The sequence below is a fragment of the Nothobranchius furzeri genome, chromosome 2 (assembly GCF_043380555.1).
Source record: "Nothobranchius furzeri strain GRZ-AD chromosome 2, NfurGRZ-RIMD1, whole genome shotgun sequence".
Classification (NCBI taxonomy): Eukaryota; Metazoa; Chordata; class Actinopteri; order Cyprinodontiformes; family Nothobranchiidae; genus Nothobranchius; species Nothobranchius furzeri.
This window is the reverse complement of record NC_091742.1, coordinates 68,132,816-68,158,893: the sequence shown is the minus strand read 5'-3', so window position 1 is coordinate 68,158,893 and position 26,078 is coordinate 68,132,816. Positions and strand designations below refer to the sequence as shown.

Below are 26,078 nucleotides of genomic sequence, written 5' to 3'. Positions count from 1 at the left end.
GATTGTAAGACTTTACTTTGGGTTTATTTGCAAGTAAGGTGATGTTGTGTACAATGGTAGACAGGTGAAACTTGAGAAAATAGAGTATGGTACAATAGTTCATTTATGTCACTAATTCAACTTAGAAAGTGAAACTTATACATGAGATACAATCATTCCATGCAAAGCCAGATGTTTCAGCCTTTATATGTTAGAACTGTGATGATTATGGCTTACAGCTTTTGAAAACCCCACGTTCATAATCTCAGATAATTAGAATATTGTGAAAAGGTTCAATATTGTAGATTCAAAGTGTCTCACTCTAATCAGCTAATTAATCCAGAACACCTGCAAAGGGTTCCTGGGCCTTTAGGTGATCTCTCAGTCTAAGCTGGATATAAGTATACTTTAGTACCTTATTCCCATGGTTCAAGTTTCACTCATTGTTGATGCACAGCTGTCTATCAATTTAGCATCTCAATCTGACAAAAATGTATACAATTATATAATGGTGTTTAAAATGCTAAGATTTCTCCACTGATACCAGTAATGCATTATTTTTGAAGTGTTACTCTAATCTGATTATTTTTAAGAAAGTCACCTATTAGGTTAAAAATTTTAATATGTTTATTATTATTTTCATAGATTACTTTTTAAAAGTAATCGTGGTAACACTAATACGTTTTTATTTGGAGTTGGTGTACGTCACTGTACATTATGTCTCTGTGCATTATGTTATCGTGCGTTACGTAGCCGTATATTGCGTTGCTGTACATTACGTTTCTGTGCTTTACATTGCTGTACATTATGTTGCTATGAGTTACATTTCAGTACCTTATGTTGCTTTACGTTACATTGCTGTGCATTACATAGTAGTACGTTACATTGCTGTGCATTACATAGTAGTACGTTACATTGCTATGCATTACATAGTAGTAAGTTACATTGCTACGCATGACATAGTAGTACGTTACATTGCTGTGCATTACATAGTAGTACGTTACATTGCTGTGCATTACATAGTAGTACGTTACATTGCTGTGCATTACATAGTAGTACGTTACATTGCTGTGCATTACATAGTAGTACGTTACATTGCTGTGCATTACATAGTAGTACGTTACATTGCTGTGCATTACATAGTAGTACGTTACATTGCTGTGCATTACATAGTAGTACGTTACATTGCTGTGCATTACATAGTAGTACGTTACATTGCTGTGCATTACATAGTAGTACGTTACATTGCTGTGCATTACATAGTAGTACGTTACATTGCTGTGCATTACATAGTAGTACATTACATAGCTATGCATTACATAGTAGTACGTTACATTGCTGTGCATTACATAGTAGTACGTTACATTGCTGTGCATTACATAGTAGTACGTTACATTGCTATGCATTACATAGTAGTACGTTACATTGCTATGCATCACATAGTAGTACGTTACATAGCTGTGCATTACATAGTAGTACGTTACATTGCTGTGCATTACATAGTAGTACGTTACATTGCTGTGCATTACATAGTAGTACGTTACATTGCTGTGCATTACATAGTAGTACGTTACATTGCTGTGCATTACATAGTAGTATGTTACATAGCTATGCATTACATAGTAGTATGTTACATTGCTATGCATTACATAGTAGTGCGTTACATTGCTATGCATCACATAGTAGTGCGTTACATTGCTATGCATTACATAGTAGTACGTTACATTGCTATGCATTACATAGTAGTATGTTACATTGCTATGCATTACATAGTAGTATGTTACATTGCTGTGCGTTACATTGCTTTACATTACATAGTAGTATGTTACATTGCTATGCATTACATAGTAGTATGTTACATTGCTGTGCGTTACATTGCTTTACATTACGTTGCTGTGCATAACATTGCTGTGCGTTATGTAGCTTTACATCACGTTGCCGTGAGTTACGTTGCTTTACGTCACATTGCTTTACGTCACATTGCTGTTCATTACGTTGCTGTGTGTTACATTGCTGTGCGTTACATTGCTGTGCGTTATGTAGCAGAAAGCCCTGGTGGGACTAGCTTTTACTTGGTCAATCAGGTCAGGGTTTATTTCATTTTTCTAAACTTAAGTTGCTCAAACAGCTATAAAAAGTTTAAATATTTTTGACATTTCCACAGAACCCTACTTCAAAGAATTGAACTAAGCCTAAAAAGTGTTTTAAGTAGGTCAACATGACCCTTTGGGAAAAGAAACTTTGCCCATGTGTAGTCTTTAAAATTCATTACTGTTGTTCTTTAGTTTTCAACTTTGTTTTACTAAATCCTTCAAAAATGTCCTCATTAAATGTCATCTCCTTCTACACAGTAGATATATAAAATATGTAGGTATTTTGATCATGTTGTTTTTGTAGCAAAGCCAAAGAAGCCAGAGGTGTTTCACTCAATATTTTCTCCTTTCTTGGTACATTTTCAGCTGTTAGCACAGTATAGGCTTGGAGGGTTTACTCTGCACTAATAAAGATGACTGCACACACAGCTTAGCCTTGCTAGCTTGACAAATTCAAACAACAGTGAAGTACTTTCATTTGACGAACCAACATAATAGAGCAACATCTGTGGCTGCAGGTAAACACAGGCATTGAGTGCACATGCTGGCCGCCTTTGGAGGGGGACTTTCATTGATTAGGGAAAATGTGCAATGTTTTTTCCAACAGGACCCTTGTGGTTGACATAAGTGGGATTAGCAGAGGAATACAAAGCAAATGAGAGATGCACCTGCTTCTGCTGTTTCCTAGCTGCTCAGAGGATGCACGTTCTCCCCAAAAACAGTATGTGCGTTTGTACCAAGGGAAAACTGGAGTTCAGATTTGGTTCTGTCTAGGGGAGGGGGTGTTCAAAATGAAGTAGAAATCAGATAAGAAGGGATTCTTGTCTGGATTGGGAGCCATTAGGTAGTAATTTAGTTAAAACAACTCATATTTGCTAGGTATCATAGCTAATTAGACTCCTCTGAATAGGATTTGGCCTTGATAAGACAATGTGGTGCATAATGATCAACTCTGTGTATCCCCTGTAGGAATGTTTTTCTGCTGCCTCCTTTGATTTTGAACAAACATGATAAAAACAGCCGCCTTGCCTCTTTCGCCTTTTTAGCCACATTAATGGCAGCTTGTTTAAAGACAGTGACATTACATTGGTCCAATTATTGTGATCATGTCTGTCTGTGTCACTCCAAAGCCATACATAGAAGCTGAGGTTTATTTCTTCAAAAGCTTTTTGGGAACAGCGTGCAATGAATGTTTCTGCTTAGGCAAGTAGGAATATACTGTAGAAAAGATGTCAATTTGTGCCTCAGTGGGAGCCAAGTGAGTGTGACTTTTTAAGACAGAGGGAGGATACTAAAGTGTGACCCTTGTGAAATGACACTTTAGTGTAAAAAGAAGACTAGGGGGAGTTTTGCATTGCAGGATGACCTTAGAGAGGGCGAAACAAAAGGGAGGCTCCTTGTTAAGGGATGTAACGAGATGATAAAATTTTCCTGGTAGTCATTTCCCCAAAGATGAAGAAAAACTCACTCTTATAAACAGAGAGTTCCTCATCTGAAAAACATTTCAGAATTCAGGAAGAGTAGTCTTATTGATTGGTACTGCTCACAATGAAGAGAGGTCTGCTGCTCAGTGAGGTGTAAAAACTGGTGATATTTCTTTTTTTCTTAAAATTTCTCCAGTTTGATAAAGAGCCTTACATGGTTCAAAGGAAATGGTAGGTTTCCCATCATTGCATCCAGACATTTGAATTGGACCACTGCAAAGTGCTGATAGCATTTAGCACTGGTTTCCTAAAAGAAAAGGGAACATTGACAATGTACAAGTGAACAAACCAGACTGTAGAAAGATATGGCGTATGCACCTCCATCTAATTTTATTGGTCAAAAATAAAGCCATAATATCTTGTTTATCCAGAGTCTGTGCAAGAAAGTGAGCAGGGATTTCGATGACCATTACACAATCAATATTTGCATCACATAAAGTTAAATGACATTTGTTTCCACCTTATTCCGGAACCCGCTCTTGTATAAATGATTACGTGAGCCACATCTGGTGAGATACCAGAAGTAGTGCATAGCCATTGGCTTGCAGGTTGAGCTTTTGGTTTATTCTAGCAGGTTATTTCAAAATTCAAGAGGACTTTAAAAATTATTTGCACCCAAAATATGTACTCACACAGTGGGAACATGTGGGAATGCATGCATGGTCACACAACATTTAACAGACACACACACTCCTTGATCTCAACGTGTTTGCCCCTCTCCTTGATCCTCCTTCTCACTCCTGGGCAGCGGGGGCTGGAAGCCTGCGTGAATTAGCTGTAAACTCACTCTGGTTGTACAGAAGATCTCCCCCCATACATTATCTTATGTTGTGACTGTCTGAAATAAGGGCTTCTATGTATTGAGGTTTTTTTTTGTACCTCTGCTCTGTCCGCTGTCGTGAGCAAGGCTGAGATGCCTTTTTATACCCTTCTTCATGTCACCCTACGCGTGCTTGCCTGATCCTGTTTTACCTATGTGTTGTTGTTTGTATGCTCTTGGACGAATTGTGCCATAATTTCATTGTATCGGGATGCTGGTTCAATGACAATAAAGTTTATTCATTCCCATTGAAGAGGATCACCTTTATTAACACTGTAACGAAGCGGGATGAAATAAATCATTACCTTTTCTTATTAGAGCAAAAATACGTGACATACAAATGTGTTCCAAAGGTAAAAAAATCCCCAACACTACTGGTGATGCTACAGTACATCTATGTTAGCACTGCAGCTAACAAGAAGTAAACTTACCGAGGCAACACTTTGTTCTCTGCCATGATGTGCTTCCTCCTAAGGTGCTTGTGCATTGTCGATGTGCTCCCAAAGAGTTTCATCTTGCAGAGTTTGCCCGCTACGTGCCTTTATTTTGTCTCTGTATAATGCTCCCAAACTTTTGAGCAACGTTTCCGACTATCAGTTGGGGGCAGCAGTAGCTCAACAGGTTGAGCGGTTTGTCAAGTAATCGGAAGGTTGCAGGTTCGATCCCGGCTCCGGACAGAGAATTCTGCTGTTGTGTCCTTGGGCAAGACACTTAACCCACCTTGCCTGCTGGTGGTGGTCGGAGGGACCTGTGGCGCCTGTGCTTGGCAGCCTCGCCTCTGTCAGTGCGCCCCAGGGCAGCTGTGGCTACATAGTAGCTCACCATCATCAGTGTGTGAATGTGTGTGTGAATGGATGAATGACACACTGTAGTGTAAAGTGCTTTGGAGTCCTTACTCTGAGAGACGCTATACAAGTGCGGGTCATTTCATTCATCAATCAGATCCATTACTGAGTAAAAAACTAATTAAAGGCTTAATGAAAAATTAAAAATATTGTGCTTTGCAGCGTCGTAACAGAATGAGAGACACCTGCATGAGCGCGGCGTCTCACCCATGGGGGTCTGGGTGTACACTTTTTATAATGATGCCAAAGTTATGTGATGATTTAGCTTGTTTCTTTATTTACTCAAGATTAAGAGATTGAATTATTACAAAAGCAGCTTAATGTAGTTAAATCAGTAATTCAAATGATTCTAAAACACTGCAGTGTGTGTGTGTGTGTGTGTGTGTGTGTGTGTGTGTGTGTGTGTGTGTGTGTGTGTACTTGTTTTTATATGTTTATGTGGACAAATTTTGACTGCCCTGTAACATGTGGACATTTCCACATTGTGGGAACATTTTGCTGGTCCACACAATGTTAAGCACCTTAATACCAGGTTTTAGAGGTATGGTGTGAATTTGCCTTTTTTAGAGTTAGGGCATGGGTTAGGCAAAGTGGAGTCACTAAAATGAATGGAGGTCAAAGGAGGTCCACACAAGCATATAAACAGAATAGAATGAGTAAATTCTATTTACAATAGTTTTACTTGAGTAAAAATTTTGTAAAATACCTTTAGTTGTACTTGAGTAAAAAACTCTCAAAGTATTGTTACTTGTACTTAAGAAATTTTAGTACTCTTCCCAACTCTGATTGTGGCCCTTTGGAAAGTCAAACAAACACAATTACACAGGATAAAAGACCGGTGCAGCCTTACAACTAAAATAATAAAAGATCAGGAACTAATTTGTACACTTTTTGACTGATTTGCCACAAGACAATTTGCACATCGTTCACATACATGTAGCAATTTCTTCGTAGTTTTTACATATGTAATAGTAAATAAAAATTCAGTGTTGTTCCAATTGAAATGTTCTGTTTTATCTTGAATTAGTCACCACTGGTCACAGCTCAGTGAGATACGATAAAGCAGGAGTTATGGTAGAGTCAGCTGACCTCATCACTGAAAATGTGTTAATTTGTTTTTAGCTGTTGTATTTGTTTTTTAATTAAATAATTTTAATCAGATTAGTTTGTACAAATTTTAATCAAAAAAACATGCTTTTCTTTAAGTTTTAGTTAAAAATATATTGAAGAAACAAAAAAGAACAGGACTGACCTAAATTTGGTTTCATCCCAAAGTAAACCAAAGTTTTATCATCCTTCCTCTAAAACCTAGTGATTACTAACATTTCTTGTTTCCTGTCTCTTAGTAAAGTCACACAAAAATTAAAGTTGTTCTTGTCAAAAGCTTCAAAGCACATTAAATATAAAACAAGGATATATCAAACTAGAAGCCTAACAAAAGGTGATGCTTTTTATTACAATTTCTTAAAACTTGTGCAGGGCAGAATTCCTGACAGTAGTTTAATATTAATGTAAGAAAAAAATTAGATTACCTCTGTCCAAGAAGAGAAGACATGACATGATTTCTTTTTTTCCCTTCTACCACTGACACCATTACCTCTGTGGAAATGTTCTCCGGTGATCAAAAGTTCATATAATATGAAACAACAGCACATCATTAACTAAAGTCTGTATCCTAGAAAGGCCTGATTTTCTCTGCAGCTGAGGTTAAAACGGGGTAGTTGTGTGTGGATTCGGGGCTTGAAACAGTAAGACATAAGATAAAAAAAAAGAAAATACAGAGTTGATCCTATAGAAACTCAGAAACAACCACCCACACCTTTGTGAAAGCGAGAGATTGATAAAATATTAAAGCAGAGGTACAGGCTCCAGGAGCAGACTGCTGATTTGACCAGCAGGTAAAATAAAGTGAGTAAAAGTCAGAAAAGCTGCAGCAGGCACAAATGTACCAGGAGATATCTACTTAGATGGAAGAAGACAAAGAGGAAAAGGGAAACAAAAAACATATATCATCATTTTCCTGTTATTGTCCGTTGATCTTGAGATCACCACTCAATGAACATCTTAGGTGTGTTCTTGCTGTGTCTTTCTAAATCCATGCTTTCGTTCTTTTTTAAACACAGAAACAGTTTTGTTTACCTGTTTGTAGCTACAGTTTCACCGACGGCTGCCGGCTTCTTCAGGCTGACGCTGATGGTGGCGCGTCACTTCCTTCTCCGTTTATCTGCGGGCAGCAGAGGACGTTGTCGCCCTCTACTGCCCGCTCTCCCCTCTCCGACGATGCAGTCCCATGCGTGGTCCAGCGTGTAAACTCCGTCGTCCCTGTTCATGGTCCCACTGCTTAATCATTGCTTAAGAGAAAATCATATAATGGACTGGGACAACACACGGATCATAACCACCGAACAACAAAAATACAAAAGATGGATCAAGGAAGCAATCGAGATGAGGAGACGTGGATGTGGGACCATGAACAGGGACGACGGAGTTTACACGCTGGACCACGCATGGGACTGCATCGTCGGAGAGGGGAGAGCGGGCAGTAGAGGGCGACAACGTCCTCTGCTGCCCGCAGATAAACGGAGAAGGAAGTGACGCGCCACCATCAGCATCAGCCTGAAGAAGCCGGCAGCCGTCGGCGAAACTGTAGCTACAAACAGGTAAACAAAACTGTTTCTGTGTTTAAAAAAGAACGAAAGCATGGATCACCACTCAATGTCACACATGACACGTGTGACAGCGACCGAGCGGTTAACAGGAAGGGAGGAGTGCAGAGAAACCAGGGGAGTAAAAAGTAAGTGCACATAGCCGGCCAGAATGTGAAGAGAGGCAGATCAGCCTCAGCCAGAATCAATTTCCTAGACCCAGAGTTCATTTCATCAATCAGCGCACAGATAGAGGCGCACACACCACGGCTTGGCTTGGCATCCCGCCAAGCCCTAATGTCCACCGCTGCCTTCTCTCCGTTCTTTCTACGTTGGTACAAATGGACCGTGTGCTGCAGCTTTTCACAACCAGCCATCATCTGCTTTTAGAGTGGAGCATTCCTCCGGTGACTCAGGTTAAGTAACAACTCTCATGTAACAGGAAATAATAGTCCAAGGGTTTTATATGCCTTCATGGTTGCTATTCATTCATCAAAGATAAACAGTATGGAAGATTGAAAGTTGGAGTATTAATAACACCCAAAAATATAAATTATGTACAGTTAAATAAAAGAGATGCATCTTGAAGAGATCCAGTCTCAAAACATCTGTTTTGTTGAAGGAATCCACAATGTGGTTGGTCAGTGAAAAATGGAACAAACAAGCTCTGGCTTTGTAAGAATGTCATGGCATGAGTGCCTTCTGGGAGTCTATTAGTCAATTTAATATTATTTATTGTGCAGGTTCAACCCATCTATTTTCATTTTAAAATGAACTGCACCACTAACTACACGCCTAACTGAATTTATTATAGAAACCAAGCTTACCAAGTTGGTTTTGACATTTTGCTGCCTGTAAATATGAAGTACTTTATTACCTTTTGTGATCAGTGAAACAACGTTCTATTTCTCTCAGAATGAGGATCAAACATAAAGATGGACCAATTCAGATTAAATAAAATACTAAAATAATAACATGATGATAGTAGTTCCTAATTGTTGCCGTGCCAATCAAAAAATATATTTTAAATGTATTTATGGGAGCCTTATGCTTAATTTATACTTATCCATCAGCAAAAGAGAGACACACACTGATTGATAAAGGCATTTTACTTTCGAACTTCTACGTCAGCCAACAACCTTTTTTGGACAAAATACTTCAAAATAAAACAATGGAACCAAAAAGCAACAAAAGCCTCACAGAAATCAAAGAAAACATTGATGGGTATTAAAAACTAGGCAAGTAAAACCAAATAATTAAATTAATAAATGGCAATTATAATAGGCATTATGATTCCAAAATGTTCTCTCCTTTTTAAACAACAAAATGTAAGTTTCAATAGCATCCTTGTGATACAACTTCCAAGTGGGTATGGCTTACCTTTTACAGAGTTAAATGGCTTTTTTGGAGAATGGCAAAAATAAGTGATTTTTTTTTATGAATTTGAAAGAAAGCCACTTTGCATAGTTAAATATGTGGTTTGGCTAAAAATAATGAACTAGAAATGGATGCATCATCTTAGGAAACTGTGTCGTTAATGGTGATCCAACACAACAAAACCATCTCCTTAAGTTATTTAAACTGTCCCCCTGAGGTGGTGGGACTTAATCGACTCATGTTCCATTCTGCGTGGTAAACATGCTACCGGTACATGTGTTTAGGGACAACTTGGTGACATCTAATAATTCAACAAGTGGTGCAAAAAAGTACATTATTACAGATAGTGATTGTTCCTCCGGTGATCTGATAAGTGCCATTTACAACAAATATTCTGGGCAGTACACATTTACCAAGATCTCAGCACTCTGGCATTGACTTTTGAAGTCAGCCCAATCAAATTTGGTTATCAAGTCTAATTGACATACATGCAAATGGTTCAAATTCAGCATTGATGGCTGACAATCATTTATAACTCATACTCAGTGTGCTGACAAATCACTCACGGTGAGATTGCATGAAATACTGAAAATGGTTTTTCTAGGAAACTGAAATGGCTGTATCGGTTTGGTGGGATGATGCAATGGAGCGGAACAACTAAGATGGCGGCTTTGGCATCAACTTTGTACTATTTACGTTTGGGCTTTTCTTTGAGTCAAGAGCAGATACTCAAGTCTTTTATTTAGAAAAATGCTGTATTTGCATCTTTAACAGAGTATGGTGGACTGTCCCACTGACTGACATCCATAGCTGTGAGTACGTCCAATAGCATGCGGCAACAGTTTGAAAGACAACAGCAGATCTCGCCCTACGACTGAGATCTGTCAATAGGTTGTGGCCAGTCTATATATTCACATAGGATGGCTTGTCAGGCTAATGAAATATAGTAGGTGAATTACTTCAAGTAATACCAGAGTATTTGTTATCCCTGTAATACGATTAGCTTCATCCAAATGATGCATAATGAGTCAGTTTCATTTTTACCATCGTCTTATTCTAAAAACGCGAAGGTACTAAAAATACTTGACTTATAATGTTCGTTGGACCTCATGTATCCCACCCTCTTTTGATAGGAATATTTGTCATTTGCCTTTTGTTAGAAATTCTACCACCTTACAAAAAACATTGTGTATCTCCTCTATATGTGCAAAGACAAGACACTCCACTGCAACCCCATCTTCTCTGACCCTGAAGAACTATTATTTCAGTGTTTCTAAAAGGCGAGGAGGAAAAAAATATCTTGAAGTTGTGAACAAAGGCAAGAAAAAATGTCAGTGCCTGAAAAGAGCGCCTTAATTGAGAGTGAATCAACCTCTGCTTGGAGCTGAATGTCAAAAGGTGTGATTGGAGATTGGGTGCAGATAATGAATAATTACATCAAAGTTGGTAGACTGGCTGTGCACGTGTAGCTGGTGCACGCTCTGCTACCTTGGCGTACCTGTGCTCTAGCAGGTGTTGAGATGTGTGTGCTCTCTCTTGCATCAGATTGTATGCATGTGTGTGTATTTCTGAACAATGAAGCACCTTCTGCTGTGAAATTAATTTAAATAAAATCAGTCCTCTATCTAATGTTGTTTTAGTTTTTTTATAACAAACATAATAAAAATGTAACTGGGGATTTCTTTGCACTTATCCCTAATAATGTACTTTTTCAGTAATCTAGAATTGATCCCAAACACGACTTTTTTTCTTATCCTCTTTAGCTTAATCCCTGTTTTGTCTGAGTGAATGTCTTATTTCTTTTTATAATCTGTTCATCAACAGTGATTTCCAAGGAAAATATGCACACAGAGTTTTGTAGCGCTGCCTACTTTTAAGCATCTTCAGGGACAAGTTTAAAACCTGACTTTCATGGAGGTCCAAGGGGAGTTTCACAGTTAAAGCGTTAAGTTCTACACATATAAATATGCAGCTTAATGTGTGGAAAAGTTACCAGCAGATAACATTTCTAATAACGACATGTTTGACCACCTGCTGTACTTTAATAACTCATGGATTGGTACTTTTGTCAGGAGCATCCAGGCTGGGTTTTCTCTATGGGGTGGTGACGGTGTTACTAGGAATGAATTGCTTTGCTTGACCAATTAGTATTCCATTCATAAATCTTGCCATTGGCATGTTTTAAATCTTTAATGGCTCTTAATTTTTCATCTTGTCTTGAGGACGTTCACTTGTCTTTTTTTTTAATCCCTCCTTCCTTCCTGCTTCACTTCAGCACTGTTGTGGGGAGATTAAAGAAGGCGTAATAGTCGTTCAATGCTATTATTATGCAGGGGAGATTGGAACTAAATGGTTGCAAATAGTTTGCTACCAGCAAATACCTTTTTACACCCACAGGACTGTCTTGCCGCCGCATTACTTTGTTTATTTCGAAAGCATTTGTGTTCCCAGGATTGTCTGCTTGTAGGATCATTTATCACAACAATTAAAGACTTTAGCCTCAAGTCATGCAGGAATTGGCCTCTAGTCTTGTAAGCATTTGGTTGTGATTCATTTTACATGATTAATTTGTCCTGTAGATAAAAAGAAAAGGCCGGAAACCACAAGATGGCAACTTCTGCTGATAGTTGCTGGACATCCATGTTAATAAAGATGAACACAGATTCGGAAATTGCAAACTTTTCACATGAAATGAGAGAAAATAAGGAGAAGATCATTTATCTTTCCTGTGTTGTCCCACTGGATTGTGGGATTTGTTTTCTCAGTGCTGAACTCTCTTTGATCTCCCCCTTACTCTTACCACTTACCAAATCACCATGTCAAACAGCCGCTGTCCCGAGCCACCTCAGTTTTTTCCCCTTTCCACTAAATCAATCTTTTCTACTCCCCAGGCCATGGTGGAGACGGTGAACAATTTGCTGCAGCCACAGGCCCAGGTGGCTTGGAGGGAGCTGAGCACAGGCGAGCAGCTGAGGGCCGCCACCATGCTGCTGGACACAGTGGAGCAGGGCGCTTTCGTTTTGGCTGACAACCTGCTAAAGACCGACATCGTGCAAGAGAACACAGACAACATCCGTGAGTATATAATAAGATGTCTATGTTCTGCATTCATACATTTAAATGGCACAAATATCCTACAGAAACAGTCCTACTGCGGCTTGTCTTGTTTTGGGAAATGGTATTTCTGGAATTGAGATTCTTGACATAATGGTCAAAAATGTACTCATGTGAAAATTGTCCCTTTTTAAAGTGTTAAGCAAATCTGTCATGTTAGGTAATCAAAGTGAAATCTTCACTTGGATGTAATTCATAGATTTTTACAATCAAATTAAGAAATTTACACCATTTACTGGCTTTTATGTTGTCTTGATTCTCAATCCAAGGACCAATCCGCTGCTGTGTTTTTGTCACGCACACAACTAACTGAGTCAATCTTATACGTCTAATTCCAAATCTACTACTGCAAACAATACAACCAAGAAACTACAACCTATAATAGTTAAATGATTGAACTACAGGAAGATTAACGGTGGAATACCATCGCAATGCAAACGTTGTTCGGTTAAGGAAGTCTAAAGGCCACGGAGAAGATAAAATTGTAGAACACTGTGCATCAAGTACCTATAGTAGCTATCTTAAAGTTCTATTAGCTGTGCAATTTAGCAGACCATTTTAAAGTGTGAAGTGTATAATTGCAGATGTTATACAGGTCCATGAAACAAGAGCAGACAATTTCCGGAGAGGAAAGAAAACTGGTCTAATGCAACTTTAATGCAGATGTATGCAAAATAACAAAAATAGGCACTTTGAAAAATAACAGGAAAAAGAAGAGATTACTTGTATAGTGTCATTCAGGATACATATCACAAGGTGCATGACAAGAAAAACAAGGGACACAAAAATACACAGAAATGGTGGCCTAGTGGATCCCTGCTTGGACTACTGTAACTCTCTTTTCACGTGTCTGAGCAGAACCTCCCTGAACCGTCTACAGGTGGTTCAGAATGCCTGTGTTTGGCTTCTGACCAAGTCCTCCAAACACACCCACATCACCCCGCTTCTCCTCCAGCTTCACTGGCTGCCAGTCAACTTCAGGGTTCATTTCAAGATCCTGGTTCTGGTCTATAGGGCCTTACATGGACAAGCACCATCTTACATTGGTGATCTTCTTAGTCCCTACACTCCCAGCAGGTCCCTGAGGTCCAGTGATCAAAGCCTACTGGTTGTGCAGTGCACCAGGCTAAAGACCAAAGGTGACAGATCATTTGCTGCTGTGGCCCCCAGACTCTGGAACCCTCTCCCCCTGAGCCTGAGATCAGTGGACTCAGTGAACTCCTTTAAAAAGCAGCTGAAGACTCACTTGTTCAAGCTGGCTTTTGCATGACCTTCTTCAACCACTCTCTCTTTATTCGGCTCTCCCCACTTATTCCACCTTCCTCAGGATCCACTGATTTCCCTCTTTCCTGTTCACTTTCTCTCTTTCTTAACAGTTTTTTAAATCACAATTGTCTATTTTTGCTCATTTTAAATATATTTTAAAAAATTTTCTAAATGCTTTTTTATATTTTTACATTTTTTGTTTTTGTGAAGCGCCTCGTGATTTTTATCTTGAGAGATGCTATAGAAATGATCTCTTCTTCTTCTTCTTCTTGACACTCAGCTTTAAGGGGTTGGACTGGGGGGGTGTTGTCTTCCACTGAAGGAGCTCCAGTTCTGTTAGAGGCTTATGCCTGGGGTGGGAGACAGTGTTGCTCGTGTCCTTCTGTCTCCCACCACCTCCCACCGTATTTCATTCCACCACAGGGTAACCCTCGTGACACAGGGAATAAAACCTCCTAATTAGAAATATTTGACTCATTTTAGTTCTTTACTAGAACATAATTGCACACGCTGTCACAACATATACGTATGTGTACAGGTAACACTTGTTAAATGCACCACCTTGCAGCGCTGCCGGTGCATTTTCAGTCAAAAATGTCCCTGTGCTTTAGTTAAAGCAGATTCTAAATGTTTGGATTCTTTCCCCTTTTTTGTGCTTGAAGACAGAAACACGTTGTTTTCAAGCAAACAAATTACATTTAATTTGGTCGTCTTTGTCTACAAGTGTTAAACCATCTTAGAGCAAATTACTCAAGCTGCACAGGAAAAAACTCCTCATTTGGAGTACTCTGCTTTGCTAGTTATGACACTTAAACAATAAAAAGACAATTTTAAATAGCTGAATGTTTGGCTTTGTATTTTCTTTTATTTATCTCACTTTATGAATCTGGAGTAGCTCTGCCTTTGGTCCTAGTTGTACAGAGGCTATGAGGTATTGATCCAGGGCCCTGTGGTATCGACAGCATAGTGTTTGAGGCACTGGATCAAGTGTGAAGGTCACTGGAGAGATGCTTCTCTCTTTCTGGAGGTCAGGTTTTACAGGATTACTTAAGGCTGATAGCAGTCAGCTGAAAAATTGACATTTATCTCATCATTATGTTTAAATTCACGCCTGTTATTATCTAGAATTAACCACTCGTGCAGATCAAGGGTCATTTTTCACCGTATTAATACCAACCCAGCCCAGATGATGAAACTCACGCCATTACTGTTTTCCCTTGTGGGGCAAATCCAAACCTAGATACATTTGTTGAAACTTAGAATTATATCTGCCGTTTTTAATGGGAAGCAAAAAATTTTTTTTCTCCAGCTCTAAAGCTATTGAAGCGAGGGAATTAGAAAAAAAATCAAGTCATGATGTATAACGGTCTTCTCTTAGCATGTGGGATTTTTTTTCATGTTCTTGCTGCTATGGCAACCTAAAATATAGGTCTAGTTATTTAAAAGGAAGCTAGCGTAAGGAGAATTAATAAAAGGGGGTTTTATTGTATCTGGCACACAATTCATCTGGGTATTAAGGAGATTCTGAGCTCGTTTAAAGAGAAGGGGGGAATGAGTCGATGCCTTCACAGCCCAACGGAGATTTTACAGCTCATAGTGGTAGCGTGGTTAATTATGTGTTGGTGACATGTTTACTAGGCCTTATCTCTCTGTTTGCTTGGCTCATTTTATTTTATTTTTTAGCAGCCAGTCGGCTCCTGTAATCCTTCATGCTAGCAGGGTTGTTAAATGAGGACGAGGAGGTCCCTTTGAAACATTATTAATCACCGCAGCAGCTAATGATTGATCATTCACTTTGACTTTCTTGTTATGTGAAGGGTTTGGTGTGTGTGCAGATTCTTAGTGATAAGGTGGGCTGGTCAAGAAAGTCTTACATCCCATAGAAAACAAGGCCTTGCAACTCAAGCTGAAGGTTTCTCTTCCCCACCATTCTTCCGGAGGATATTTCCTCCACCATTGTGTCTGTTTGTGTTTACACTTTACAGTCCACGTCTGGGGCTTTGTCTGCCAGAGAGTTTGCATCAGACTCTCCGCGATAATCTCATAAACAGATTTCCCCCGATTAGCTAGCGTTATTCAAACCCGCTTTGAAGGTATAGCCTTTGGGTCCAACAACTCCAATGGCATCAAAGAAATTCCCCAAAGCCCATGGTAAGCTCTTTTACACAGCCACGCTGGGAAACGAGAGCAAAGAGGGAGAAGAAAAATGCTTCCTTTATTCAAAAGGCAGGCCTAGGAATCCAGGGAATGGTGCGTTATCTGGGGTATTGTCTTAGCTAAGTTGAATAGGAATGTATCAAACTCGCCTCTGGCCCTTATAAAAGCACAAGAGAATACTAATACAAAAGAATTTAAAAAAAACTATGAAGCCATGGTATGAAAACAGATACAAAGAAAGGATTAAATGTGCCCTCTACGCAGCTTTCTGTTGGTACTAACCTTTATCAAAGTCAGTGTGTCATTGTGGCATCGGAACACGAACAGAATTCCTTATCGGATTTAATTAAGGATCCGTTTCTTACACTTGTTGGAGTTGTTTCAAGATGAGAGCCTCTACTTCAGACTAATCTTCCAGTCCACGTTAGTGTTGCCGCAGCAACAGTTTAAACTCCTGTACTGGTTGTGTCACAGTAGCAAACTTAAGTAGGAACAGTGGCAACCTCTAACCGGAGAAGCCATTTTTTTGTGTGTTAATGTCAGTTTTTGGACAAAAGTCAAACTCCCATGTTTTTATGTCATGTTTTTGCAGTTATTGGAGTTGTTGTGATTTTTAAAAGTCTTTGTATGTATTTTCTAGTCACCCCAGGGAAGACTGTTGGCCCTTCGTGTTCAGTTTGAGATGCTAACCACTTGTAAATGCAATATTTGGCATCTGGTAGCCTATTTCATTTTATTTGTGCCATTTCAAATGTTTTTATCATTCGTTGCATTATTTTATTTTTTTATAGTGCTGTTAACTGTTCTCCTATTTTATTGTTTTTAGTGGGAATTTTTATCTCCGACTATTCATGTTTTGTTCTTCTGTATTTTGCCTGTTCTTATTGTGTTTCTTGTTCAAGCATTTGGCCTTTTTATGTACAGCACTTTGGTTAGCTGCCATGCTATTTTGAAATGGTGCTTTATAAATAAATATGGTATGGTATGGTGTGGTATGGTATGGTTTGTGCTGAGCTACTCAGTCAACCAACTCAGTTTGTCACAATGATTAGTGAAAACACAGGTTCTATTGAAGAAACTGAGGCATAGGCCGTTGGAAAATTCTGATGTGATGACCTTCAGTAAAAATACAGATTTGTTTGTGTTTCTGAACACAAAAAAATATATAATGTGTTATACAATTTAATGAATTGTATTTATAAAGAAAAAATCTACTTTTACTAGTACTGGTAACTTAACAGTCCATGTTGCAAAGACAAGTCATATTTTTGGGTGTGATAATACTCTTATGTCACAAATTAAAAAAGTTAGACTTTTGACTTTCTGTTACCAGAAGCTTTAACATTTACAAATAATTGATTGACATGGATGGAATGGGCAAAAAATAATCACTGAAAAAAGTGATAAAATCTTTTGTTTTAAATCCCCATTTTCAGCTTAAAGAGCAAGTCACCTCCAAATCAACTATTTTTTTCTGATAAACTATATAAATGCGTGTCTAATCGTGCTGCAGACACATGTAGTCAACAGTTTAGCACTTTAGTGCATTTTAGTTACAATTGTAATTTTCTGCCTAAAACTGGCAGTGTTGTGCCGTTGTCAGGTAAAAACTCTGCACTGCATTTGAATTTAAATCTGCCATCGCTATTGGCTAAGAAGGTATAAGCTGGTACCATATGATGTCACAATGTCGTTATGAGCCTGTGTGTGTGTGTATTTGTTAGCGGCTCCACCTCTCGGTCTGCTAGGCAACAGCATTTGTTGCATTTTCAAACAGGAAATAAAACTCTGGTGGTGGTGACTTGCTCTTTAAGCGCCAGAGAGATTGATCCAACTTCCTAAAAAGATTTTCTTTGCAATAGTTAAACAAAAGTATAAAGGTATATATAATTATTACTACCAATGATTCATTATTGTACTAAAAGACAACCGAAACCAACAAGTTATTGTTGGCTAAGTAATTAATGAGGTTTTTGGCCCCCTACAGTCGTGTTTAATTCACCCAAAGACACGGTAACTGTTTTCAAACTAGTGATGAGTGGTGCTACTGTAACAAACGCCTGCTTTTCTGTGTTTTACCTGAGAAAAAATGGAAGCACTTACTTAATATGTAATTTAGTTGTGCAGCCTTACAGTCTAATTGGCCAGAAATGCCACAGGATTTCCATCAGATGAGTCCTGAAGGAGAGCACAATTCTAGTGGTGAGTGTATATGCAATGGCAGCATGTCTCTGTGTGTCCCTGTGATGGACTAGTGACCTGCCCAAAGTGTCTCGTGTCTCGTTCAGTGTCTCCTGGCAATAGGAGACACTGAACGCCAAAAGGCGAGGGAAGTGCCACCACTTACTACTTGCAAAAAAAAAAAAAAACTAAAAAATAACGAGATTTTCTTAACAAATCCATTTAAAAAAGCTTAAACAGTAAAAATGTTACAATGTAGTTTGTTTATTTGTTGTTTGCAGCACATTCCTTTTTAGACCTGTGGTACATGTTAAAACAGACCTGCTTACTTTTGTTTGGAAAGTCAGTGTTTACTTCCACAAGAACCTGTAGGAAATCTTATATGAACATGCTACAAGCTCTTGAGTAAAAATTATTTTAGAGTCATCTGAATAGATAGGTACACATGTAGCTGCTCTCATTTGAAGTTTGAATTAACATCACAGATCTGCCGGATGAGAAGACGTTACATTTAAACCGATGAAATATTTAATACATTTTTACAGTTTTCTAATGATAGAATAAGAAACGTTATGCTCCCTGAAAGTGACTGTCGATGTAACCTCTTTCCAATTATAATCTAACCTTTAAAATGCACGTGTCTGACAGGGTTTCAACAGGTTTCATGAAGTTGTGTGGCTAATTCTTGAGAGGGATTTAAAACTAATGTAGACTGTCCTTTTACAAGCACACAGGAAAGTCCTGCATTGTGTTCCGTATAACTGAAACCTGAGTTTATCAAATGTTTTTTTTAATGACTGGATGTCTGTGGTCAATGTCTGCATAGGGACAAATCTGCTAATTCCTCTCAGATCGTTGAAAGTCAGTCTGACATTTAGGAATGCTGAGACTACATACAGATTGCCACTGTTCAAGACTAGAGAACACCGAACTACTTTATTAAATTTGATTGTAGCTTACCTTAACAACTTTGATAGAATGAGCTCTTTATTTCAGCCAATCTCCTATCACCAGCTCATTTTCTTCTTTCTGTTTGACTCAGAAATCTTTGAGCCATAAATGAGGAGCTTGTGTCAGACACAGCAGCTGATGAGCGGCTGTACAGGCGGCTCTTTATCTTTTTCCGTCAATCTCATGCTGTCTCTGCTCTTAATGAGAAAATGAATCCTTGATATAATTTTTTCCCCCTCAAAAAGCCAAAGTGTAGGTTGTTTTTAAGAAAAATTGTCACCTGTAAATATCCTTTATTACTTCTCTGTTGGTGTGTTGGTTGTGAAGCAATTCTCCACCAGGACAACAGAGGGCGTAGCACTTTTCTGGGGTATCCTGACACTATTGCAGTCTCTTGTGTGTTTACATTGTGTTTATGTATTTCAGAGACTTTTAACATGATCAAATTTGTCCTTCCTACTCTTGATGCAGTCACCACCTCCACGCCCACGTTACCCGCAACTTCCTTTCACGAATAAAAAGTCTGCTGCGTATCTTTGTACTCCCTCAGTCACGGTTGTCTTGTTTATATCGTCAGACTTTTTCCACTCTGCTCCATGATTTCCCTTAGATATACTCGACTCTAGTTTTTTATTTTATTTTTATTTTTTGAGGGGGATGACAGTGCTGTTGATGAATTTAAAGGAAGCTGCATCTTGACCAATCACAAGCTTCTGGTCTCCGTCACTGTTGACGGGTAGTTAGAAAATTGGGTTCTACTCCGTTCATCCTTGCGTGCCTGTTGGAAAACCCTTGCGATCACGAGTAATGATGTTGTGTTTCTCTGTACTTCTGCAGATGGTGAAGTCTAAACTAGGCTAGAAGTATATTTTTTTTATTTAGGACACTATTGGTGATAAGTTTAAAGTTGAATATTATAAATAACTTTCTAAGGGATAGCTGAAAATTTAACTGTGTTTTAAATGTGGAGTCAAACATCTGTGTGAGGAGTAAAAACTACGAGAATTGTCATATAACAACAGGCTTGGTTAAACTTAAAGCACTTCAGTGATTCCTTAATGTCTTGTTTGTGTGCAGAGCTGGAGGTAGCCAGGATGAGCACAGATGGGAATTTGCCTGATCTGAAGTTCCCACAAGGTGGAGGACAAGGAAACTCCATCCATCTCTCGGCTAATACGCTAAAGCAGCATGGAAGGAATGGTAAGACGACAAAACCCCTTTGAGTTTGCTCTTGTCCTCTCGCAGTGTGGACTCTAAACTGGAGCATTGTGACAGCAAACCAAATGCATAGAAAATTACAAAACTACCACAGGGATATTGTTTGTGTAAGAAATGTACTGCCATCCTATAGGTCCAATTTTTCTTCTTCCTTTATTACAGATACTTGTGAATACAATATACTGCTGTTCATTGGTCTCCGTATAGAGTGGTTAGATCTTTCTGCTGAATTGGTCATATTTAAGAACTGCCTTCACTCTGTAAATGAGGTGGTTAGACACAGTTTGCTGTCCTCTTTCAGATCAGCACTGACCCATTTTTTTTCCCTTTTTATTGCCATTTCATGCAAATCAGAATCGACTCAAGCTGTTCTGGATGCTTCTTAGTTAGATAGCCTAACTTCATGTCCAGCCGTGCATAGGCAGATCATGGTAGGAGGATGGTGGGGGGTTTACATCATCCACAGCATCCAAATTGGTTTTGTTAAAAACCAAAGCCTCAGTTGAGTGCTTGAGTGATTTCTATCACAGCAGGAAGGAATTTCTGGGTTCATTTATGTGAAATGGTGTGAAAAAATGTTTGCTTTTTGGTTGCACCTAATTGTTTCAAATCAGCAAAATTCAAAAGACAAAGATACGTTTTAAAAATTATTTAACTTCATAAAAGGAATTAATATAGCTATTGAGATCAACCTGGTCAGATATTAACAAGCAATTCACCACCTAAAGTCAAACTCCCATGGCGGCAACAACTGTAATCAAGTAATTGTAATTAGCGGCGACAGTGGCTAAATGGGTATGATCCGAAGGTCATAGGATTGATCCCCAGTCCCAACACGCCACATGACAAAGCCCCAAGTTGCCCCCCAGGCGTGATATAGAGAGATAGAGAAAAAAATAAACCCAAGGGAATCTAAAAAGCATAAGAAAAAGTGCTTGTGCGTTTCTCACATCTTTAGGAAAGAATTTTTCTTCTGCCTTACAGAATTGTTTTGACCTAGACAGATTGGAGAGCATCAAAAGCCTGTTTAAGATCAAAGGTCAGACATTCTGCTTCAGGATTTTCTGCTAGCAGCATTCGTGGTTCCATCAATTGCACCTAGTGGTCCAGGTCCTGAAGCGGTAAAACAGCCCCAAACTATCACACTAGCACCACCATGCCCTACTGTTGTCATTATGTTATTTTTCATAGATGTGTTAGTTTTACACCAGATGGAACAAGACACTTTAGTATTCGTCTAAAAGTCTGAGATCATTGTTGTGCTTTTGTCAGACGTGAGATGAGTTGTGTTATTGGTCTAAAAGGTTTGGTAACTGGAACATCTCCATGGACTGTTTTGTCCCCCAATGGATACATTTATTATAGATTTTTATTTATTTTTAAAAAGACCAGCATGCCAACATTTAGCCAACATCAGGACATTTGGAAGAATATTAACATACAGACTATAAAAGACCGGACCGAGGATCGTTCCTTGAGGGACCCCATTTCAGTTTTCTATAAACAGGATGGCTTATGTTGATCTTATAATTTTAAATGAAACTATGTATACTTTTGTAAATGTAGCTGAACTTTAATCCATCAAATATATGCAATGTGTAGTTTTATAGCTCAGAGAATACAGCTGGACAGGAAGTAAATCATTTGAAAAGTTTTGCCAAAAAAGTTAACTATGTGGTTTAATCTGTGTTGTAAAAAAACAAACTTGCTTTTCACCTCTAGGTGAAATTCGAATTGCATTTGTCCTGTATAAACACATCGGTGTTTACCTTTCAACGGAGAACGCCAGCATGAAGTTGGGAAGCGAAGCCCTGGCTACCAATTACTCCGTCATTGTCAACTCACCAGTTATCACCGCCGCCATCAACAAGGATGCCAACAAAGTTTATCTCTCTGATCCTGTCGTTTTTACCATCAAGCATCTGCAGGTAATTTTCCATTCTCCATGTGGATCTAAGTCAGCACCTCTGCTTTTAATGTGCTTTTGGTCTTTTTTCATTTGTTTACGCATTGAGCACATTCAACCGTTGCGCTTCTCCTGATAGAACCTTTTACCATAATTTCCCCTTATCGTGAGGCGTAACATAAAAATGTTGCAACCCTATAAAAACAGAATTAAATAAAGGTAAAGAAAGAAGATGATTTACTCATATAAAGGTGTGAAAATGAAACAGCCACAAACAGCACGATGCTCACACCACGATGGTGAGGAGGCATGCTGGTGTTTATTAGTCTGAACGTCAGCCTGATCGTCAAGAACAAATATCAGTCATCCTTGCCATCACTGGAAGCTGCTTAGTCATCGTGGGGAGCCGTGACTTCTCCCTCTCCCCTCCATTATCCACTCCACACTCCGCTACCCTCAAAATATCCCTGTTTTGTCTACAAACAGCACCTCCAGCGATTATCAGAGATGTTGAACAACCTTAGGATAGTTACAGCAGGGTTTTTTTTCCGCTCCGTGTGAGTAGGAGGGACCTGCAGGAAAGCAGCAACAGCAGATAAAATGAAAGGACTTTTAGCTCAAGGATGTGAAATTAAATGGTGGGAAAATGTCAAAGTACAGTTCCAGAGTAGTTATTGCTCTGACTCACCTGCCCTAAATAGAATTTGTAATTTGAACACTAATTTTACTGTTTTTTCACCCTTGTCTTGCCAAGATCACACAATTTCAATGAAACTGTGCCCTTTTTGCAAAAGCTTCCTTGACTTCTAACATTTGGATGTGGCAGAAGTGCTACTGTTGCAGTTTTTTTTTTAATTTTTTGAGTAAACCTGTCATGAACACACCTGCATTTACATATAGAGTAGATTTTGTGTATAGTAGACGCTGTACAATTAATCAGGTAGTAATCATGATTTTGAATTTGGCTTACACTGCTAATTAAACTTGATTGGATAAGATATTGATGCACAACATTGACAAGCACATCAAATCGAGGGCTCCGTGCTCCGGTAAACCAATCACAGGCGCTATTTAGAGCAGCTTCAAATGAATAGGTTCTCTGAGGCTGTTTATAACTACAAGCTAAAAATAATGTTTAGTGAAATAAAAATGTAATTTTAAATTGGGTGACAGAAGTGGTTGTAGCCTGAAGGGAAATTATTGATTCAGCCAAGGCAGCAGTAGCTCAGGAGGTAGAGTGGTTTGTCCAGTAATCGGAAGGTTTTGCTACAGAATGTTTCAAATTAGACAAAGATAGCCCAAGTAAATACAAAAACTAGCTCTAAAAGTTACTGCCCTCTATATGAAATTATGAGCCACATTATTTAAATAAATGGATTTAAATTAAACACAGAGACCTGATTACTGCCTAGCATGTAGAGTTAAACCACTTTAACATGCCTTCTGACAATGTAAAGTTGTCCTCCCCACTTCTTCCAAAGTAAATTTTCGTCCCCTGCAATTTTTACCATCCAAAAACAACATTATGCTATATTAAACAGACACTGGTTGAGCACTAGGACCAAGCGGAAAACAACCGCTTGTGTTGAAGCCTGTTTTCCATCAGAACTTACTGTAAAGATTCCCGCCCCCAGTCCTCCTGCCGGCTGTGCCCCCCCCCCCAAATTTAACCAAAACTTCCCGGCATGCGCGTGTCTCCACTTCACCAGACCGGCAAAACGAGCCATTTACTGGGTCATTTTCCGTAACCAACCGAGTCCTGGAACAGGTGCAGGCACTCGAAAAGACTCACTAGAGTAGCTGAGCAGAACTCCTGGTGAACTCACACTGATTGGTTGTAACACATTAGAAAATGACATCAGCAGACACCGTCTAAACCAACCAGCATTCGTAAAAGCCGAAAGGAAGCACAAGCAAATAAGCACCATTTGCTTTGCTTTAAAATCTGCGTTACGATACTCCCAACACCTTAAATATGCCTTTTATGCTGGAAAACTCTGAAACGGGTCTGAATTCAGCCAATTATGTAAAGAATGGTAAAACAAACATCCTTCATAGTGATGTTTTCAGTTGTTGACACCAAGGCAATTACAACCACTTATTACAGATAGGGAGCTGGTCGGTTTGGATGCTTTTTTTTCCCCTTAAACAAAACCGTTATTTGAAAAAATGAATTTTTAATTAACTCAAGTTAAAATGTATAATGAATTGTGAAAGGAAATATTTCCTTTCCCACCACTGTATCCGGCGACTAAGTTGAGGCAGGTACTTAATGCTCACACACTAAATTGAAGGTGTTTAATATTCAGTGTGCTCCGTCTATTCCAGCTTCGCCATTGAAATGAAACATCTAAACCTGTATCATCTGCTATTGAGGAGGGGGTTTCAGTTTCTCTGCCTCCTCACAGTTAATTCCCCCTCTTAACCATGAGGTTTTGGTCTACTGCTCCTCTGGGATGATTACATGTCCTCTAGTTATTGTTTCGCTTCCTTGCCTCCTCGTTTAATGGGACCAATTAAAGTCATTAATGGTGACAGAGGGTCATCCCATCTCCTTGCTGTGAAATAGTTTACACAAGGTTCAGATGTGTGAAGGGTAAATGCAATCAGTGGAAAACCTGCATTCACAGAGGATAAACCTTATTAGGTTAATTGTCATGCAACAAAAAGGAAACTATGGAAAAAATCAAGCTCCTCAACGGACATATGTACAACCTTGGATGCGACGAGGAAGTAAAGGCGAGGTGAATGTACTTGCTTTGTTTCTGAAGCTATAAAAGAAATTAGACTCAAGAGGAAAAGGCTTTCAGGGTGTCGGTTTATCAGCAGTTACATTTGGTTGTGTTATTAAGCCTTTGTGTCGTGGATGACTTTTATAAAATGGCAAGCGAGATAGCAGGGAGGCTGGCTTGTCATTAGGACGACTGCCCTGCATAGACACCATTGGAGCCTATTAAACAGTAGGGCAGTCCATTGTCATGCAGTGAAAGTTAAAGAGAAAGGTCAAAAAACACAATGAAAACCAGTCATGAGGCCGCCCGACGCTTTATGGCAGTGAAAGCGCCAGCTAGTCACTTAAGAATGGATTTGAAAAGGACAAATTAGCTCCTTTTTAAAAAGATCTTTGCCACACAAATTAAAGAAACCAGATATGACTCACTGATGATTAATCTGACACCTGGGTTTCACACAGCGAGTGAGCACTTTAGTCCTACTCATAGGTTTGTATGTTTTTTTTTTTCAAACAGCAATCAGAGGAAAACTTCAACCCCAACTGTTCATTCTGGAGCTACTCCAAGAAAACCATGACTGGTTACTGGTCCACGCAGGACTGCCGCTTGCTGAGCACCAACAGGACACACACCACGTGCTCCTGCACTCATCTCACCAACTTTGCAGTGCTAATGGCACATGTTGACGTCAAAGTAAGCTATTTCCTTTACCCTATGTATATATTTTGGTTTACAGAGTCTCTGTGTAATTTCCAGTTTGCACCTGTCTCTTTAGAGCCACACTTCCCAAAAGGCTGATTCAGCTGTTAGGCAGCTGCCTTTTAAAAGTTTGCATTGGGAATCTTGACTAAGACGGTCTTTGCATAAATGCTTTACATAAGTAAAAAAGTAGAGCTCGAAATGGCAATAGTACATGAGCCTGTGATTTCTGTGGAACATGGACAAAATTTCACAGCTAGCGGCAGTGGCAAATGGTGAATCTTTTTAGGGTGGGGTACATCATCTTCTGGTTCTTCATAATAAAATAAAGTCCATGAGGTGTACTCAGCTGCTCTAAAAAAAACAAAGAACTGTGAGCTAAAACACACACACAAAAAATAAAGGGCATTGAACTGTGGGGAGCTTCCGGTTCCGAAGGGGGGTGAGACCACCAGGTTTCATCCCAATACTCACGTATCCAAAGGCTCTCCTATTCTTTGTATCGGAGGGGCATCCAGCTCGCATGAGCCAGTTATAGCGTAGGTCTATGGTAAAGACGGCTGTGCCCGAAAGTAACACAAAATATGTCAAGAAGATGTCAAGATGATTCG

General features: G+C 39.1%; 1 protein-coding gene across 19 annotated transcripts in view; it reads left to right on the top strand.

Annotated features, from left to right (window-relative positions):
* The window catches only part of LOC107377409 (adhesion G protein-coupled receptor L3), a 410,636-nt gene that overhangs the window by 323,471 nt on the left and 61,087 nt on the right, over positions 1 to 26,078 (top strand). For all 19 annotated transcript variants that reach the window (XM_070547650.1, XM_070547654.1, XM_070547651.1 and 16 more), the window contains 4 exons: positions 12,135 to 12,318; positions 19,990 to 20,112; positions 21,853 to 22,058; positions 25,285 to 25,461. In XM_070547650.1, the coding sequence (XP_070403751.1) occupies positions 12,135 to 12,318; positions 19,990 to 20,112; positions 21,853 to 22,058; positions 25,285 to 25,461 (690 nt within the window). The remainder of the gene's footprint in view (positions 1 to 12,134; positions 12,319 to 19,989; positions 20,113 to 21,852; positions 22,059 to 25,284; positions 25,462 to 26,078) is intronic.